Source organism: Lynx rufus, unplaced genomic scaffold (assembly GCF_022079265.1).
Source record: "Lynx rufus isolate CCGP_SWC_20201006 ecotype Redwood Valley unplaced genomic scaffold, mLynRuf1.p SCAF_1, whole genome shotgun sequence".
Lineage (NCBI taxonomy): Eukaryota > Metazoa > Chordata > Mammalia > Carnivora > Felidae > Lynx > Lynx rufus.
Genome location: NW_025814823.1, coordinates 233,928,245 through 233,948,003, shown reverse-complemented (window position 1 = coordinate 233,948,003; position 19,759 = coordinate 233,928,245). Strand labels below are relative to the sequence as shown.

Genomic DNA, 19,759 nt, shown 5'->3' with positions numbered 1-19,759 from the left:
CCTGTGTGTCTATTTGTAGAAGCCAACGTTGAGGCCAATTGTAGATGCCATTGGGATGTAAGCTCCCTTCCTGTCCACCTCCCCCCAGCCTGCTCTTCTGGCCGGGAGGATGGGGTCAAAGGCAGTAAGACATAAAGCAAGAGAAACATCAGTAGACCACCCAGACACCCATCATCCCGCACTGAAACCCCACAGCTCAACCCAAGGCACGTGTACTCGAACTTCCCACGACTTGGGCACAGTCTATGCAGATACGGTGAATGCAACCTGCCGGTATTGCCAGGAGGTTTCAAGAGCGTGGGCACAAAAACTGCTCTTTCCTTTAATTTTGTGAGAATACCCTCTTTTGTGAGGCAGTAGAGCCTGGTGGTTGGGACCCTGGGTTTGAGTGTCTGTCCCAATTTTTGCCATGTGCTGTGTCTCCCCGAGGATGTTAACTAGTCAGAGGGCGCCTGGGTGGTTCAGTCGGTTAAGTGGCCGACTTTGGCTCAGATCATGATCTCACAGTTCGTGGGTTCGAGCCCCGCGTCGGGCTCTGTGCTGACAGCTCAGAGCCTGGAGCCTGCTTCCGATTCTGTGTCTCCCTCTCCCTCTGCCCCTCCCCAGCTCACACTCTGTCTCTTGTCTCTCTCAAAAATAAAATTAAGAATGTTAAAAAAAAAAAAAAAAGAATGTTAACCAGTCATTCTGGTCTGAAGTTCTTCATCCAAAAATAGGGATAATAATAGTTCCTTCCTTAGGCGGTGGTAAGGATTAAACGAGTTGGTGCGTGTAACGTATTTAGAGTGCCGGTCACGCCGTCAGGGCTATATGTGACAGAGATCGCTACCACCATGATGAGAGCAGTGCTGGCTGGCTTTTCTCTGCATAACTCAAGCAGGGGGTCCCAGGCGGACAGCTACCCTGGTCAGTGTATGGTCCTGGATGTTACGGAAAGCCATGTGAACCCAATCATTGCAGGAGAAGAGTCCATCAGCCAGGTGCACACAAGCAAACGGAATGGTCATAGACCTAGAACAAAACCCACCGGCTTTCTCTGTCTTGCAGAGTTCCTCACTGGCCCTGAGTAGCATTGAGATAAATAATAAACAGAAAACACTAAAATAAATAAAATGAGCAAACTGCATGTCCGCAGTACGCTTCAAAAGTAAAATATGTGGATAGTCGCCTGCTTTCCCCCATAGCTGTGGACATGAGACCCACAAGGGGACCCGGGCACCTGCCCGCTCACAGTGATGCCACCAGTTCCCTCACTCGTCCCTGTGTCAGGTGCTGTCTTTCCTTGCTGGTCAGTTTTTCTCATAAAAATCCTGGTTTTGGGGGGAGAAACGCTTTCACAGCCCAGCTGGAGGGAGGAAGCACTCATTGCCAGCGATGAACGGCTGTGTCCCTGGCTTGTTTCTCGGCACATCATAACTTAGGAGTCTGATACGTGAAAACAGGTACAGGTAGGCTGCTGGCTGATTGTTTCAGCCCCTCCCAGAGAATGTCACTCATGGTTTCCTTCTTGTCCCCTCAGTACCGAGCCACCGCACTGCCAGCGTTCAAGTATTACGTGACCTGCGCGTGTCTCATATTGTTCTGCATTTTTATCGTGCAGATTCTGGTATTACCCAAGTAAGTACATGTGGTTCTCCACTGGGACTCTCACTGGGTGCACCTTTCTACCGGAGCTACTTCTACCAAAGGATAAGAGAGGATGCAGATTTCCAAACAGAGGGAACATGGGGAGGGGGCAGTGAAGCTAAGTGGCTCCCATGTGTCATGCTTAGTTACAATAATACTGGATTTTCAAAATGGACGTATTGATTCAGTATTTATAGGGATTTAAAAAAATAAATTTAACCTTCTTACTTTGATTTCCGTATTAGTCTGGTGCCCAGTGTAAGAAACGTAGCCCAAGAAACTTTACCCAGAAAGAGATAAATGTCTAGATGTTGTTTCTAATAAATAAATACCGTCGTTATGTATTAAAAGGACAACACCCACTCTGAGCACGCTTTACGTACCTGTCCGTTCTGATTCTACCTTTTTCTTCCTGAAGTCCACCCTCTGCCACCCTTTCAGCTTGTTATAGGGTCACTGTCCAGCTCACCCCTCCCAGGAGACACCTGGGGACAGAGGGGAGAAACTGAGCAAGCCAGATTTCGCACTTTGGGGTGGCCTTCTGGTCCCATCTGTTGGTGAAAATCCAGTCACCTGGGATTGCTACATTGCCTTTCTCTCGCACCTTCTTACTGAGTGCAACACAAGTCAACCAACTGTCTCTGAAGTGATGGGTTCGTTCTCATTCTATGGTCTAAGAGAAAAGAAGAAAACAAAACTCTTGTCTGTTTGTCAATAATTGGGGATGTAGATACTTTTAAGACAAATCTTCTACTGCTTATCGCAATTTTGTAAAAGCCAAAGCAACCGTTTTCAACCTAGTCTGATCTAGTTGCGTGTTTGCATTCAACTTCAGCAGCATTTGTGGGCAACTTGACTTGCCGAGACTGAACTGCATTTTGTCTCATGAGGGTGTTGCGGAAACTAGAGAGAAATGATCTGCCTTTCCCCTCTGTACCCCAGAGGACGTTCTTCCAGGCCCTAAGCCAATACGAAGGCATTTATGGAAGTAATAACTAGTCACAGTATAACTCACACATGCACGTTCCAAGCTGTCTGCCTCCTTTTAGAAGAGGTTCCTAGTGACTTTCCCTCCCTCCCCAACCCCCCCATAAATTAGCGTTGAAATACAAGGGTCAAATGAGCTCTTCTACTGGGCTTACAGAATCTTCCGTGAAAGTTCCCCATGTCAACACATCCATTTCCCATTCTGAAAAAGTAACAAATTAAGCTGCTTCTGAGCTCCAGGCCTGTGCCGCTTGGGAGAGAAAACGGAGCCTGCACACCCAAAGCTTACTGACTGATAGAGCCGAAGGGCATTAAAAAAGTATATAGGTGAAACAAATATTACCAAGGGAAGTGGGCTCTTATTTTTACTATTAAGTAGAAAAATTCTTTCATTTTTCTACATCTTCCTATTGGATGAGTACTTTTTATATTTTCTATATCATAATTAAGACAGGGTTTATCACTCTCTGGAAGGAATTAGGAGAAAGGAAAGTGAGTAGGACGTTTTTTCTTTTTTAACCATCCGTTTTCGTACTATGCAAAGTAATTCTTTTTCATAGTATACATTTGGGTTTTTTTCTTTATTTTTATTCAAGAATAACTAACATACGGTGTTCTATGAGTTTCAGGTGCACAACATAATGATTCAACAACTCTGTAATTACTCAGTGCCCATCATGCTAGGTGTACTCAATCCCCTTCCCCCATTTCACCCATCCCCCGCTTTCCCCTGGACAGCCGCCAGTTTGTCCTTTGTCTTTAAGTCTGTTTTTTTGTCTCTTTTTTTCTTTGTTAGTTTGTTTTGTCTTTTAAATTCTACATAGGAGTAAAATCATATGGTATTTGTTTTTCTGTGACTGACTTATTTTACTTAGCCTCTAGCTCCATCCGTGTTGTGACAAACGGCAAGATTTTTTTATGCATGAATAACACTCCATTGTATATGTACCACATCTTTCTCCCTTCATCTACCGACGGACACTTGGGCGGCTTCTGTATCTTGGCTATTGTAGACAATGCTGCAGTCAACACAGGGCTGTGTACATCTTTTCAAATTAATTTGGTTTGTTTTCTTTGAGAAAAAGCAACCCCAGAGCCCTGTTGGGAATGCAAACTGGTGCAGCCACTCTGGCGAACAGTATGCAGGTTCCTCAAACAATTAAAAATAGATCTACCCTATGACCCAGCAATCCACTACTGGGACACTTTAAAAGATGATGCCAAAGAAGCCAGAAACCTCCAGGGACCAAGGAAAATAATTTGTGGGATTGCACTTTTCAGAGAGCATCAGGGAGATGTCTTCTGTCTCTGCGTTTCTTTTCTTACCTCTCTTCTGTTGTGCTGTATCTTTAAGAGGATCCACAGAAGTTCGTTGTCTCGGGCATCATCACCAATTATTAGTGGGTTTCTCTTGAGCAACAAGTTGGATTTTGAGCCGGAACAGTTTGAAATCTGTGCTGGTTTGCACTTCCCTCTTTGTGTTGGCAGTTGGAGAGCTCAGGGTAGGTCCGCGGGCTCCACTGAGGGAGAGTGGAGACTGGAACTTTCTGTGCTTGTTTCGTATTACATTTATATTATATTATGTTTATGTTGTATTATAATGCCCTCTTATTTTCATGCTAGTGTCCTCATGTTTCTTTCTTTTTTCTTTTTAAACGATTCTTCTTGTGAAGTATTTCAAAGATACAGAAAAGTACAGAGCGTAAAACAATAAACATGCATGTGCACGCGATCCAGGCGGTACAAATTTGATCCTATATGTTTACTGTAGATAAGTTTCTGTGATCTTGAAGCTGTTATTGTTTGGGTATACTTCCTGTGAACAGCATCGATTTTTATTTTGGTTTTTATTTATTCGATCTGATATTTTTTCGGTATTAATGTGATTTGATTCCACTTGTGTTTGATTTTATTGCTGGTGTATGTGGACTCACTTCTGCCATCTTACATTTCAATTACCTTGCCTTTCTTGGTATACTTCCCCACTTCCTAACTTCTAAAGGATTGATTCAGTTTTCTTTGTTCTGTCTTTTCCTTTACTAGTTAATATCTCTCTCTCTCTTCCTTGTGCACATGTGTCCTCTCTCTCTTATCTCTCTCTCTATATATATATATACACACACACATCCATACACACACAGATAGTTATATACAGCATACATATCTAAAATGTATGTACTTACATAACCACATATGTATATAACTGTATGTATATAACATACAGTTTTCATTCAATATATTCTGAAGTTAATCCTTGTATCTTGTACATAATTATTTCTTAGAGATTTTGTTCCAGATAATTATAGTCAGTATTGATTTAGATTTGCTCTTGTTCTTTACCAGCTTATTTCTTCATCAATTTTTTTTTTTAGTTTATTTACTTATTTTGAGAGAGAAAGAGAGAAAGAGCAAAAGCAGGGAGGGGCAAAGAAAGAGGGAGAGAGAGAATCCCAAGCGGGCTCTGCACTATCAGAACAGAAATTGAGGCAGAGCTGGATTTCACAAACTGTGAGATCATGACCTGAGCTGAAATCAAGAGTCAGATGCTTAAGCAACTGAGCCACCCAGGTGCCCCATCAATGCCTTTTTTTAATTAAAGCATAATTAACATACTGTCATATTAGCTTCAGGTGTACAATATAATCATTCAAAAATTATACACATTTGTCAGTGCTTATCTGGTGTACTCTTTTTTTTTTTTTTTTAATGCTTATTTGAGAGGGAGAGAGAGAGCACAAATGGGTTAGGGGCAGAAAGGGAGGGAGGCACAGAATCCAAAGCAGGCTCCGGGCTCTGAGCTGTCAGCACAGAGCCTGACACAGGGCTCAAACTCACAAACTGCAAGATCATAACCTGAGCTGAAGTCAAATGCTTAACCAACTGAGCCACCCAGGTGCCCCCTTTCCTGGTATACTCTTAAATCCCTTTATTTATTTCACCATCTTTTAAAAAGTTATTTCTTCAAGTTTCTCGTCTTGCTGATATATATCATTTATTACTTCTTTTATTAAGGTCTGTGGGTAGCATTAGCACCTACTTTTTTCTTTATATTAAAATATTTTTACCTACCTTTTTCACATTTGCTCTTCAATAGTAGTTTAACTGGGTATAAAATTCTAAGTTAACTCATTTTCCCTTACTCTTATGATGATGACATCACATCAATTTCAGCAGCTGTTGTTGCTAATGAAATGTTTTCTGTCAATCCCATTATATTCCTTTTTAGATAATTTGTCTTTACTCCATGTGTGCTTCCCAGCCCCCTGCAAACTTCACTATATTATTTCCCAATGTATATTTGTTCTTATTTACCTGAGTGACTAGGTGTGATTTTTCAATCTCAAGATTCATATTTCTACTTAGTTCTTGGAAGTTCTAACATTATCACCTTATGTGTTCTTCTATCCTTGCTTTTTTCCTCCTGAAATCTTATTAATTGTATATTGTGTTATTCATTATGTTCACTGGGTCTTAGAATTTTTCCTCCAAGTTTACACTTCTTTATTTCATTGTGCTGCAGTCATTCTGGTGATTTGCTCATCCACATCGTGTGTATAATTTCAATGATTATTTTATATCTAAGAAGTCTATTTGTTCTTTTTAAAATCTGAATTTCTTTATAATTCTGTATTTTACCTAAGGATTCCTTTTTTTTTCTTTTCCTTTATTAGTATCATAAATATACTGCATGAAAATAGCACTTCCTTCATTCTGTTATGGTGGTGTATAAATGCATGAATTCTGCTGTGTGATCTATCTTTTGACTCATAGTGACATGCCTCCTTAGATTGTAATTTTAACTGTGAGCTCACCAGCATCCAGGGTTTGGGTCCATGGTGATCTCATACTCCGAGTTGCAAAGGCATTATTACGATATGTTTTTCAGTGTCCACAAGCTGTCTCTGGGGTTCACTAGTTCAAGTCAAAGCATTTTGTTAAAGTAAGTTCAAGGTCCAAGTCCCTTCACTACACAAGGGGTTAGTGCATTTGACTAACCCCTTAGCATGGATCTCATTTTAGGATGACTCTGTTTCGACTCATCACCCTAGTTAGTCAACTTCCCTGAAAATTATCAGCCTGGTGGGCATAGTTTTTGTTTCCTATTTCTTGGTAGGATAGCACTTCATGGCTTCTGACTTTATTCAAGAATTCAGTTCCAATTTCCCTTCATTAAAATGCCTGAGAGCATCCCTACTTTGTGTAGCATAGACATTAAATCTCACACTCCAAGGCACGTATAAGCCCCTGGTTCCTCCTGGGCTATTTTTCATCAATACCCCTACACACTCTGCTTTTAAATACTCTCTGTGTATTTAGTATTTTCTCTTCCTTGATAATGAGTTTATCTATCTAAAAATAATAATTTTGTTATACTTTATGAAGAATTTTCATTGGGATAATGATGCTTCTCACTTCTAATATGACCTCATTTATTTATTAATGCGCTGACCTCTCATTTTTTCTGTTTTATTTTGGGGAAACTACCTCATATTTTTTGAAAAAAGGACAAAAATGACTAATGAATGAAGGAATGAATGAGTGCATGAGTAATTAACAGTAGAGGAATTTGTGACCTTGAAGGGATCAGTAAGGGGGAAGATTTGGCCTAAAAGAGGGCCTTGCCTTATGTCATCCCTCTTTGGCACGTAATCTTGAATCTGGCTCTAGTCTCAGAATTTAAATAGTTGTAATTAAATTATTAATTGGCTTCTCTTTTTTAGGCTGAGTCTCTCATTTCTGTCTGCCGTATATAATAACTTTATCAGAAATGTAAGCTGCTTTCAAAGACCAAAAATGATCAAGCCTGAATTGTTTTTGCAATTTTTAGTAGTTTCATTAATCTTATCTTCCAAACTAAATACATTAAACCAGGCATAGGCAATTGTTACAATAAGAATGATTTTTTTCCTAATAAAGGTTAGTTAAATATCAGTGTGTTTCATTAGCCCAAGTTAAATTATGAATAGTGGTATTTTACTTAAGCAAAATTAGTAGCAAAATTATAAACTTAAATATGTGAGATCTATTATTTCTATTGAGATTCTTTGATAATTATTCCATGACTCATTTCAGTAATCAGTGCTCATTAATTCTTTAATACTCATTTCAAAAGAGTCACTTTCATTTTGGTTTTATCTCCAAGAAGGAAAAGAAAAATTGGAGGAAGTTTAATGGTAGAATCATTCATGTCCATTGAAAGTAGATTTGATTTTCAGGCGCCTGGGTGGCTCAGTTGGTTGAGCATCCAACTCTTGATTTTGGCTCAGGTCCTGATCCCAAGATCATGAGATTGAGCCCTTTGTCACACTTCACACTGAGTGTGGTGCCTGCTGGGGATCCTCTCTCTCTCTCTCTCTCTCTCCCTCTCCCCCCCCCCCCCGCTCACATTCTCTTTCAAAAAAAATATGAACTTTTTCTTTGGTGGGCTCAAATATTGGATACTATGACACCAAACTCCTCCCCATGAGTGGGTATGAATCTTAGAGGAATGAAAGGAAGGGGGAGAAAGGGGGGATGCACAGAGAAGGAAGAAGGAGGGAAGGAAGGAAGGAAGGAAAAATGGAAGGAAGGAAGGAAGGAAGGGAGGGAGGAAAGAAGAGGAAAAGAGGGGAAGGGAAGGGAGATCATTCTCACGGTCCAAGATAAATGAACCCTACGGCTTTTACGGAGATGAACGATACCCAGCTGCGGATTCAGGTCATCTGAAAGTAAGAAAATACCCACAGTGAGTAGCTTGAATGTGAGTTAGCAGTTTAATTTCTTCCCCATTAATAAAAGGCCAGAGGCAGTATGGTGCTCTGTCCTTTGGGTTCTTTGGGGGGCCTGGATCCCTCCAGCACACATCCCTACTTTCATTAGACTTTGTTCCTCATCTTCATTCTCTAAGATGGCAACACACATTCTGAGCAACCTGATGGAGGAACAGACTCAGAAGCAGAGGGCAGAAAACACTCATTACTGCGCTCTCTTGAGGAAACTTCCCAGCAGCTACCTCATGACCCTTTGGTTTATAACCCAAGGCAGATCTTAATCACATGCTCAAACCTGGCTCCAAGGGAAGCTAGAATTTGTAGCCTTCAGTCTGTACTACAGAGGGCCTGTCTAAAAATTGTTACCATCGTGAAAAAAATGGAATTCATGAAAACCTCTGTTCTCTCCAGGAATGAAAACAGATTTGTGTTGCAGTTAGCTGAATGCCACTGGTATGGTAAGAAATGAGCGATAACAATAAAAGTGGAACCGAGCGTGTTTTCACTCAATAAAACAGGCCATGTACCTTTACTTCATACCTATTCTGAGCATTTGTTATAGAAATAGAAATTCACAACAGAAGCACACACGCAGACGAACATTTGTGGAATCATTCAGCAGGAGATTTTGAGCTGTCGCATACCAAGCACAGTGAGAGATGCTAGGAAAGCATCAGGACCCCCAGAAATGCCTTTTCTCTCATATAACTTACATTTTATTAGGACATGTGACAATAATGTGATAAACAAATACACATACAATAATTCAGTGGTGACATGCTTTTAAGAAAAATAAGACAGTAGAACACTACGGAGCAGTGGAAGGTGACATTTCCATTTCTTTTTATGTTTTTATTTTATTTTAGAGAGAGAGAGAGTGCCAGCAGGGGAGGGACAGAGAGAGAGAGAGACACAGAATCTGAAGCAGGCTCCAGGCCCTGAGCTGTTGGCACAGAGCCTGACATGGGGCTCGAACTCACGAACCGTGAGATCATGGCCTGAGTTGAAGTTGGACACTTAACTGACTGAGCCACCCAGGCACCCTGGAAGGTGTTATTTCAGATGAGGGTGATCAGGGAAAGCATCACTGATTAAATAACATTAAAGCAGAGGCCCGAGTGAATTGAAATGGGAATTATGTGGATATCTGGCAGAATGTTCTAGATGATAGGAGCCACGGTGTGTTCAAGGAGGAGAGTGAGCTAGGTGAGCACTGTGGAGGATGGGGTCAGAGGAGCAGTGTGAAGACAGGTGTTGGCTCTCACAGGCTACTGGGAGAACATTAGGTATAATGCGCCAGGAAGCCCTGGAAGGTTCTCAGCCAAGGATGTGATCTGGCTACATTTAGAAGCATTGTTTTTGCTGCGCTGCAGGGGAGGGGGGCTGGAAGTAGGAAGCCCAGTTAAGATGATGGTTGGTACTGGAGTAGCAGTGCAGGTGGTAAAAAGTGGTCAAATTCTGGAGCATCTCATGAAGAGTGATGGAGACAAGTCTTGCCATTGGATGAGATGTGGAGAATAAGAGAAAGCGGAGTTCTGTGAGATTTTTATTTTGGTGTTGGTTTTGGTTTTTGGCCTGAGCAATTGGGAAAATGGGGTTGCCATTTACAGGGAGGAAGCATCCTGGGGAAGGAGCAGGTCAGGGACAGACGTGAATCAAGGGCTCAGTTCTGGGCATCAAAGACATGTGTGTGCATCTTAGACAAGTGATGGAGCTTCACGGAGGGAGGGAATGTGCGAGTCCTGGAGGGTTCACGGAGGAGCTAGGGTTGAAGTCATAATTCGGAAAACCCAGCACATACGGAATATTTAAATCCCTTGGTTAGGATGGGCTCACGTAAGAAATGAGTGTAGAAAGAGAAGACGGACCTTCTGGGGAATAGTATGTCTTAAACTTCAAATCTTCACCCCTTCTTGTCACTGTGATGTAGAAGCTTTTGCTCTGCCAAAAACAACGCCTCCTCCCGTTTCCCACATCATAGGACTTGAAGTGGCCAGAACATCTCAAAGTTGCTGCAAAGTCCTATCATCAGAGAAAGGCTACTGTGATCTGTAATGGTGATGAATATTTCAGTGTCTTTTCTCCTTTTCATTTTTTTTTACCAAATTCCCTTTCATTTTGAAGTTCTGTCACCTATCACTTAAAAGAGAGAGAGATAAAGGGATGTGTATTACTTCATGCTAACTTATAGTTAGAAGAAAAGCCTTCTTTCCTGAGTTCTTACTCTCCTCGCTGAACCCCACATAACAGGTGCAAACAGGGCACTGATGGGAGAATCCACATCGTTTTTGCGGGGAGGAGTGAGGGCAACAAGGGAGGAGGGACATGAAAGTCATCCCATTAAATGGAATTCGAGGTGAAGATACCATTATTTACTTATAGAAATAGTTTACAATTCATATAACTTTTAGATATTGGGGGACATATATATATTCCTGCTGGATTTTTCCTGTCTGCAAATGTGTTTCCTCATCCATGTCACGACCACCTGCGAGCAATATACCGACTAGAAAAAAACCAGAAAGGAAAAAGGACCTTGTCTCAAATCAGCCTTTTCCATATATGGTCACAATACACTTGATTAAAGTGCCAAAGTCAAGAATTATCACTAAAAAAGCATAGTTCTTTTTGCCTTGTGACAGGGAAGAGTCAAGTTTGCTTTTCAGGGAGCATATAAATCATGTATGCTTGTGCATTAAAGAGAAACAGCTAAGCGAAATTAGAGAAAGACAAATATCATCTGACTTCACTCATATGAGGACTTTAAGATACAAAACAGATGAACACAAGGGAAGGGAAGCAAAAATAATGTAAAAACAGGGAGGGAGACAAAACATAAGAGGCTCTAAAATATGGAGGACAAACTGAGGGTTCCTGGAGGGGTTGTGGGAGGGGGGAGGGGCTGAATGGGTAACAGGCCTTAAGGAATCAACTCCTGAAATCATAGTTGCACTGTGTGCTAACTAACTTCGATGCAAATTAAAAAAAATAAATAATTTTTTAAAAAAGAAATCATCAAAGGGGCGCCTGGGTGGCGCAGTCGGTTAAGCGTCCAACTTCAGCCAGGTCACGATCTCGCGGTGCGTGAGTTTGAGCCCCGCGTCAGGCTCTGGGCTGATGGCTCAGAGCCTGGAGCCTGTTTCTGATTCTGTGTCTCTCTCTCTCTCTGCCCCTCCCCCGTTCATGCTCTGTCTCTCTCTGTCCCAAAGATAAATAAACGTTGAAAAAAAAAAAAAAGAAATCATCAAAAAAAGAATAAATCAGTCATTCAAAGTAAAAAAAAAAAAAAAGAAACAGCTTTGCAACTAGAATGTTAAAGTTGATTATGTGACACAAACATCTTGGTATGTTTAATGAGTTTGAACATGGTTTTGAAAGAGTGGGCAGGATAAATGATTATAATTAAGAGCTTTTGGCCAGCCATTACTTTGTTTCATGGGATCTCTTGTTCCCTGGGATGACAGGTGCTTCCATCTGAACACAAATGCCAGTGTGCTATGAACTTGAACACTGGACAGCCACAGGTTTGAGCCACTCTGAGTCTGAATCTCGGGCTGTGACATCATGTTCTCTGTACCAGACCATATCATCTAAAAATTCAGATAACCACTTCCTTTCCAATGTGATGCCTTTTATTTCATTTTCTTGCCTAACTTCCCTGACTGGAAGCCTCAGGGTAATTTCAATAGAAGTAGTCATAGCACAGATATATTCCTGTTCATGATCTTAGGAGGAAAACATTCAGTAATTCACCATTAAGTATGATGTTATCTGTGGGTTTTTCACAGTTGCCTTAATCAAGATAAAGGAAATCCCCTTTTAATGTTAGTTTGTTGAGAGTTTTTATAATAAAAGGGTTTCAGATTTTGTCTAATGCTTTTCTATAGCTACTGAGACGATCGTGTGGGTTTCTTTTCCTTTATTAATGTAGTGTATTATATTGATTGATTTTCAGATATTACACCGACCTTGCATTACTCAGGTAAAGCCCACTTGGTCATGTTATAGAATCCTTTTTCATATGTGACTAGATTCAGTTTGCCAATATTTTGCCAATGTTCTTGTATGTATACTTCTAAGAGATACCAGTCTGAGTTTTGTTTCCTTGTGATATAGCTTTCTCTGATATTGGTACCAAGGTGATACTGACCTGATAGAATCAGAACATGTTCCATCCTTTTAACTTTCTGGAAGAGTTTGTGGAAAAAGTGGTAAAAACCCTTCTCTATATGTGTTTTGTAGAAATCACCAGTGAAGCCATCTGGACGTGCACTTTTCTTTGCAAGTAAATTTTGGTTTGGGTTTTGTTCTAATTACTGATTCCATCTCTTTACTTCTATAGGCCTATTCAGAATTTCTGTTTTCTTCTTGAGTCATGGTTGGTAGTTCATGTCATAATGTACTCTTAAGAATGCTCGTTCCTGCTTTAATGATCTGTCATTCATTTCACCAATGCAAAAACAGAGAATCGATAGTGTTAGCACGACTCTTTTCCTTTATCAGCAGCCCGCTGTCTGTGGGAATTCTGACATTTGAGAAAGACCAAAGTAGTGGTCATCAGATGCATCCAGAAAAAAAATGCCACCAGCTCTTCTTTGAGGTTCTTCACTGTACCAGGTAGGGGACTATAAAACGCGAGAGTCCATTTCAATGCTCCTGTGGTTCCTTCAGGCTCACGTTACTATGTCTGTTTGAATGTCCAGACTCTCTGTCACCTGTCTTCATAGTAAAATAATTACTCCTAAAACCAAAATTGAAATGCATCGAAAAAACAAGAGCCTCGAAAAGTCATGGTAGTGTAGGAATCTTTTATTTCAACTCTGATTCACAAGTAGGTTAACCCATAACAGTCACTGGCTCTGTTGAGATATGTGTTGACTAGAGGCCAGTACAATCCATAATAACTTATCCATTCCTGAGGAAATTCAGATACACCATAACCAATGGAAAAATGTAAATATTTCTCAATACTTCTAGTAAAAACTGAACAATGGGGAGGTTTTTTCCCCCCAAAGGAAAAAGGAAGAAATTTGGAGAAGTAACTGATTCCAGTCCTTCCTGTGTTTCCATTTAACCACTAATGAGGTAGTACCCAGAAAAAAGGTTAGTTAATGGCTTTGAGTCCACTGAAGAACAGAAATTGCCTAAGGTGTTTCCACAAGGTAATTTAATAAAGTGAAGCCCTTACAGAATGAGAGAAGGGCTGAGAAACCAAACAGGAGAGAGTATGACAGCGACGAGGAAGCTGCCATCGTTGGGTTTGGAAGGACACAGGAGGAGGTGGCTTGCCAGAAACACAGGCTCCCGGACCTTCCTGAGGGGCTAGAACCACACCAGGCCTTCGTGGGACCAGGGTGGGATGGGCTGTCTGCCAGGGACCCGAGACCTCCTGGGAGGCAGGAGTTTCGGGCTGTTGAGAAAATGGTTGCTAAATAGAGAGTAAGAAAGGGAAACCCCCAGGCTTCTTGCTTCCCCCAGCAGCCTCCAGGCTCCGCCAGTGCTTCCCATTGGCCAAACCTAGTTAGAAACAGTTGGCAGAGAATCTGGGGAATGGAATTTTGAGGAGATGGAACGGAAAGGCATTAGAAGACAGATAGGAAATTGCCAGTATACTTAGTGACAAATTGCCCCAAGTTGATTGAAATACGTTAACGTCCAAAGGCAAGAGCTTTGGCCAACGGCAACCAGAATACATAGAAAGCAAACCACAGGTGATACACTAAGGTCAAACTGCTAAAGCCAAAGAAAAAAAGGGGGGGGGGGGGGGACTACCTTCAATACAGCCAGAGGAAAAAGACATTGCAGCTAGAGATGGATGAGGGGGATGATGACCGACTCCTGATTAGAACCACTGGTATAAATATGGCCAATGCTGAATCCAGTATTCAGTGAAGCTATTCTTTTTTAAAAAATGAGATGAAATAAAGACATTTTGCAAGTGAAAGAAAGCTAAAGGAGTTCAGCAGCAAACCTACAGTGTAAGAAATGCTAACAGAAGTTCTTTGGGCTGACCTGAAATGATGCCGGGAGTAAACTTGAATCTGCAGGATGAGATGCACGGCATTCGACGTGCTTAAACATGTGAGAGAGTATCAAAGACTATATGCTGATATTCGGTGAATTTTTCTAAAAGACAACTAACTGGTTATTCAATACAGTGGGGAGAGAGAGGGAATCTCAAGCAGGCTCCATACTGTCATTGCAGAGCTCGATGTGGGGCTTGAACCCATGAACTATGAGATCACAGCCTGAGCTGAAGTCCAGTGCTTAAGCGACTGAGCCACCCAGATGCCCCCGATACATGTGATTTTAAGCTGCACATGGACCACGGCCAGAACACATACTAGGCCATAGAAGCATCTCGACAAATTTGTAAAGATTGAAACACATTTGAAAAGATAAAAAATCTTTCACTATGATGTCCAACCACACCAAAATCAGGTTAGAAATAAAAAGTGTATATCGAAAATATCCACCAATCTGGGTGCCTCGGTGGCTCAGTTGATTAACTGCCAGACTTTAGCTCGGGTCATGATCTCACAGTTCGTGGGTTCAAGCCCCGTGTCGGGCTCTGTGTAGAGGCTCAGAGCCTGGAGCCTGCTTCGGATTCTGTGTCTCCCTCTCTCTCTGCCCCTCCCCTGCTCATGCTCTGTCTCTCTCTCTCTCTCTCAAAAATAAATAAACATTTAAAAAGTAAATAAATAAAAATAAAAACTAAAATATCCACAAATATTTCAGCATTAGATTTTATGCTTTTGAAGAACCTATGAGTCAAATGAAAAAATCATAAGAGAAATTAGAAAATGTTTTGAATATCAAAAAAAAAAAACATGCCAAGATATGGGGATGTAGTTTAAAGCAGTAATTTAGAGAGGAATCTGTAGTTTTCAAATACTTACATTAGAAAAGAAGAAAGGGCTAAAATTTGTTGTCTTAAGTTTCTGACTTAGGAAGCCATAAAGAGATGAGCACATCAAGTAGAAGGGAAAAGATGTTCAAGAAGGAAGAAGAAATCCATAATAGAAAATAACCAATACAGAAAATCAATAAAGCCAAAAGTTGGTTCTTTGAAAAAGTTTAAAAATTCCTAAGCCACTAGCAAGACTGATCAAGAAAGAGAGATCATCACAGAACGCACAAATTAATGACATAAGTAATAAAAGGGGATTCACCACAGATCCTACAGACATTAACAGATATGGAATATTATATAATAGATATAATATTATAATATTATATAATAGATACGGAATATTATAAATTACTCAAGGCCAGAAAGGTTCACAACTTAATAAAATGGGAAAATTGCTTGAAAAGCTACCCTACCAAAACTGACACATAATTGGATAGAAAGTTTTAATAGGTGTATATCTATTAAATTTATTAATATTTTAAATCTTAGATCAGAAGAAGATTGATACTCTGTTGACTTCTTTGTGAATTCCACTGAACATTTCGAGAAACTAAGGTGGGACAAGCGGTCAAATCTTAACCAGTTTTAATAACTGAGTGGATAAAAATGTCCTATTCATGGAAAGAGGCTCAAAGATTGAGGCTAAAACAAAAGGTCACCTGTGTACCAGGTACAGGAGATCTCACTAAAATTAAAAGACAAGACAGTTTGGAAATAAAGGATGGAAAACAGCTATTCTGAGAAACAGCTTAGAGGAAAAAGAAAGCTGCAGGAATAAAAATTTCTGATGATATGGAATCAAGTGGAAGGCATTCAGCCTGAGAAAAAGAAAAACTTTTACAATGGTATAGTCACCAAGAAGACTTAATAATCATAAATCTTCATGCACTCCAACACCTCTTCGAAATAAATAAAGAGATGCGATTAAAATGTTCAGACATATTGACAAACCCACAATCCTAGCCAGAAATATTAATACATTCTAAAATTGACAGACCAAATTGAGCCATTAAGTCAACCCACTGGGGATTTGACTAACTCATCTGGCTCTGACAATAGATGTATTTAGGGAACATGTTTTGTTTCCAGCATAAAGGAAATATGTGTCATTTTCAGAAATCCATAAGATATAATAGGAGTAGATCATATTCATCACACCCTAGGAGAAAAATAAATTGTCAAAGTGGAAATAAAAGAGACCACTATCTCCGATCAAATCTAATGAAATTAGAAATAACAGGGACAGACTGAAAATAATCTCCTTGTGGAATTTGTAAATCACACGTTGGAATTATTCTTGTTTTAAAAGGAAATGGAAATTGAAAGTACAGACTTTTTAGAGAAGAAAGAAGATGAGTAACTATAAACCAAAAGCCATAGGATTTGGCTAAAGCAGTATTTATAGGAATATTTATGTACTTCAGTGCATTTATTATAAAATACAAAAAAATGGCAATAAGTGACAATCAAGAAAGAGACAATGTAAGTTTGCATGAAGAAGGAGGAAGCAATTTTTAAAACTTAAATCAGAAACTATGTAGAAAACTGTCAGAAAGCATAGACCTTAGTAATAAGCCAAAAGCTCATTCACTGAGATCAACAGACATGCAACACTTCAAAACTCTGATCTAGAGAGGGGAAAAAAATAACATTAAGGACAAGAAAAAATGCTTCAAATATGGAGACTTGTAAAATTAAAAGAATATTATGTAGACTATTTTACCTTTGAAAATTTAAGTGGAATGGGTAATTTTCCAGGAAAATTATCAAAATTGACTCAAGACATAGAACCAGGAAACAAGGCAGAAATGTGACATGTCTACTCCTAAAATCGAACCTGGGTCAGGAATACAACTGAATGGACATTACTCCTAACCACACCGCTTAATAGACGTGTAACTTTAGGCAAGCTCTTTAACCTCTCTGGGCCTCAATTTCTCCTTGGTAAAATGGGGTAATGATGGTAACTAGTACTCATGATCATTGTGAGGGTTAAGTGAACTCTACATATAAAGGCTTTAGAACAGCACTTGGTACAGAGTAAATAATCTGTCCTCATATCATCGCCGTCTTGTATCATCACCACCACCACCATCATCACCATCGTCACCATCACTATCATCAGATGGTTTTATCGTCGATATTTACCAACCCTTCCATAAAAGATCATTTCTTTGTTATCTGAAGTTTCAGACCCAAGAAAGAGATGTTATGTGTCTGAACTCAGCCTCGTGAAGCTGACGTTACCTTGACGGCAGAAAGGAACGAGGCAGCACAGAATCTAAGAAAACTCCTCAGAGCTCTCCTATAAAAATGGATGAGAAAGATAGCAAACAAATTCAGCAGATGAGTTACTGTGCTGTCCGTCAGTCACAAGACTGCTGAGAGGTGTTGGCTGTTGCACGTTCCCCTCCCTCCACGCCGCCCGGCTGAGCGGGAGGCTCTGAGATCGCGTGTTGGGGAGATGAGAGACCGGTGGCTTCCAACCGGGGACTGAGTGATGTCTGAAAGCAGGACGCTCTAGGTAGGGGAGGTTAGGATGTATGGTGCTTACCTCTGCTACCCTGTGAGCAGCTCAAAACAGGTGTGACACCTTACTTGTCTTTGCATCGTCGCAGCCTAGCATGGGACTGGGTGTATTTGCTGTGCTACCCCTTCTAGCGGAGACCTAACGTTCCTCGTGAAACATGCACCGACGTCACACCATCGGGCCAGGTATTCGAAAGCACTGCGGATCCTTCTAGAAGATAACTCAGTGCCCGGTGCCTCATCGTGTCAGGCGTAGGTTTTGGTTTGAGGTCTGACTTTTGTCGCTCTTCCTTGATGTGTGATCGTCTCGCGATAGAGTAGGTGTTGGAGAACGTGAGCTGAGTGGGGCCTTCCCATGGCGATGGCATCAGGGGATTTATATAGTTCACTGGTTACTTGCTCCCTTTCCTTCCCCACGGACTCACCGTCGCATGGTCGCTGGGATTTCAGCGTGTGGCTGGTTTGCGTCTGAGGCTTCCGCGCAGCTAATCGACATTCAGCATCTTGCCGCTTCGTTCTCTGTGCCGGTCCTGTCTCCCCAGTGTCTCTAGCCAGCCTCATTGGCGGGAGGTTCCATTGCAGTCTGACACACACACCACCTGACCTCTCCTCCGATGTCTCATTTGAATCGCACGTTTAATTCTTCATTGCAGTTCAGCCCCTTTGGTACCCCTTAACGCTTCTGTCCTTGGAATAAATGAAGTTGTAAGAGGCTCTGAACTTTTGAGCCATTTAAAGGATGTCTCAGAGAGGTGTACGATTCGTATAAATGCTTTTATCTACCCGTAATGTGTCAGTAGCAGAATTGTGACTTAATTTTTCACGTGATCACGGGAAGCTTGCGTGTTCGTCTGCTTGTGCAAGAATGTGAAGGCCATGGCCCCTGACATCTTCAGGGAACCTCGGTAAACGTATAGCTGCATCAGTATGGAAGGAAGTTGAATCTGGTTGGATTGTACTGGGGAAGATAAGCCTGTTTCCTCAGTGAGCAGGTGTAAGGATGGGTCTTGAGATCTTGCAGGGCATCCGATGAGACTTCTTTAGAAGCAGCAGCAGCCAGGACATCAGTGGCAGACAAGAGACGACACGCGGGCGTGAAAGTACCAGGTGCAAAGGAGAGTTGTAAAAAGATTGTTTTCCTTTCCTAAGGAACCGGTGCTTACTTTGATGAATCATCAAGTTGATCAGACATAATTGTGGACACGCTTTTCTTTCTTTTTTAAAAAAAAAATTTAATGTTTATTTCTTTTGGGGGCGCCTGGGTGGCTCAGTCGGTTAAGCGTCTGACTTCGTTCAGGTCATGATCTTGCAGCTCGTGGGTTCAAGCCCCACGTCGGGCTCTGTGCTGACAGAGCAGAGCCTGGAGCCTGTTTCAGATTCTGTGTCTCCCTCTCTCTCTCTGCCCCTCCCCCACTCATGCTCTGTCTCTCTCTCTCTCTCTCTGTCTCAAAAATAAACACTAAAAAAAAAAAAAAATGTTTGTTTATTTTTGAGAGAGAGAGAGAGACAGAACACAAGCCAGGGAGGGGCAGAGAGAGAGGGAGATGCAGAACCCGAAGCAGGCTCCAGGCTCCGCGCTGTCAGCACAGAGTCCGACGCAGGGCTCGAACTCGTGAACCGCGAGATGATGACCTGAGCTGAAGTCTGGCCCTCAGCCGACTGGGCCACACAGGTGCCCCATAGACATGCTTTTCTATAGACACGTTTTTGGTTTGTTTTAGCTCCGTTTTCATTTTTCACAAAATGAGTGAGGAATGAAGGCCCCATGAAATTAAGTCCTAATTACGCCACAAATATTACTGACGGCTTTCCAGAGTACTGGGAACTACTCCCATGCTAACCTGTTCCTCTTTGTCTCCTGGTAGGACGTCCATTCTCGGGATCTCCTTTGGAGCCGCGTTTCTCTTGCTTGCCTGTATCCTTTTCGTCTGCTTTGCTGGACAGCTTTTGGTAG

General features: G+C 41.3%; 1 protein-coding gene across 1 annotated transcript in view; it reads left to right on the top strand.

Annotated features, from left to right (window-relative positions):
• ADCY2 (adenylate cyclase 2) overlaps positions 1-19,759 on the top strand; it is a 422,494-nt gene that overhangs the window by 310,841 nt on the left and 91,894 nt on the right. Inside the window, exons 14-15 of the mRNA XM_047074450.1 lie at positions 1,520-1,617; positions 19,671-19,755. Coding sequence (XP_046930406.1) covers positions 1,520-1,617; positions 19,671-19,755 — 183 coding nt within the window. The remainder of the gene's footprint in view (positions 1-1,519; positions 1,618-19,670; positions 19,756-19,759) is intronic.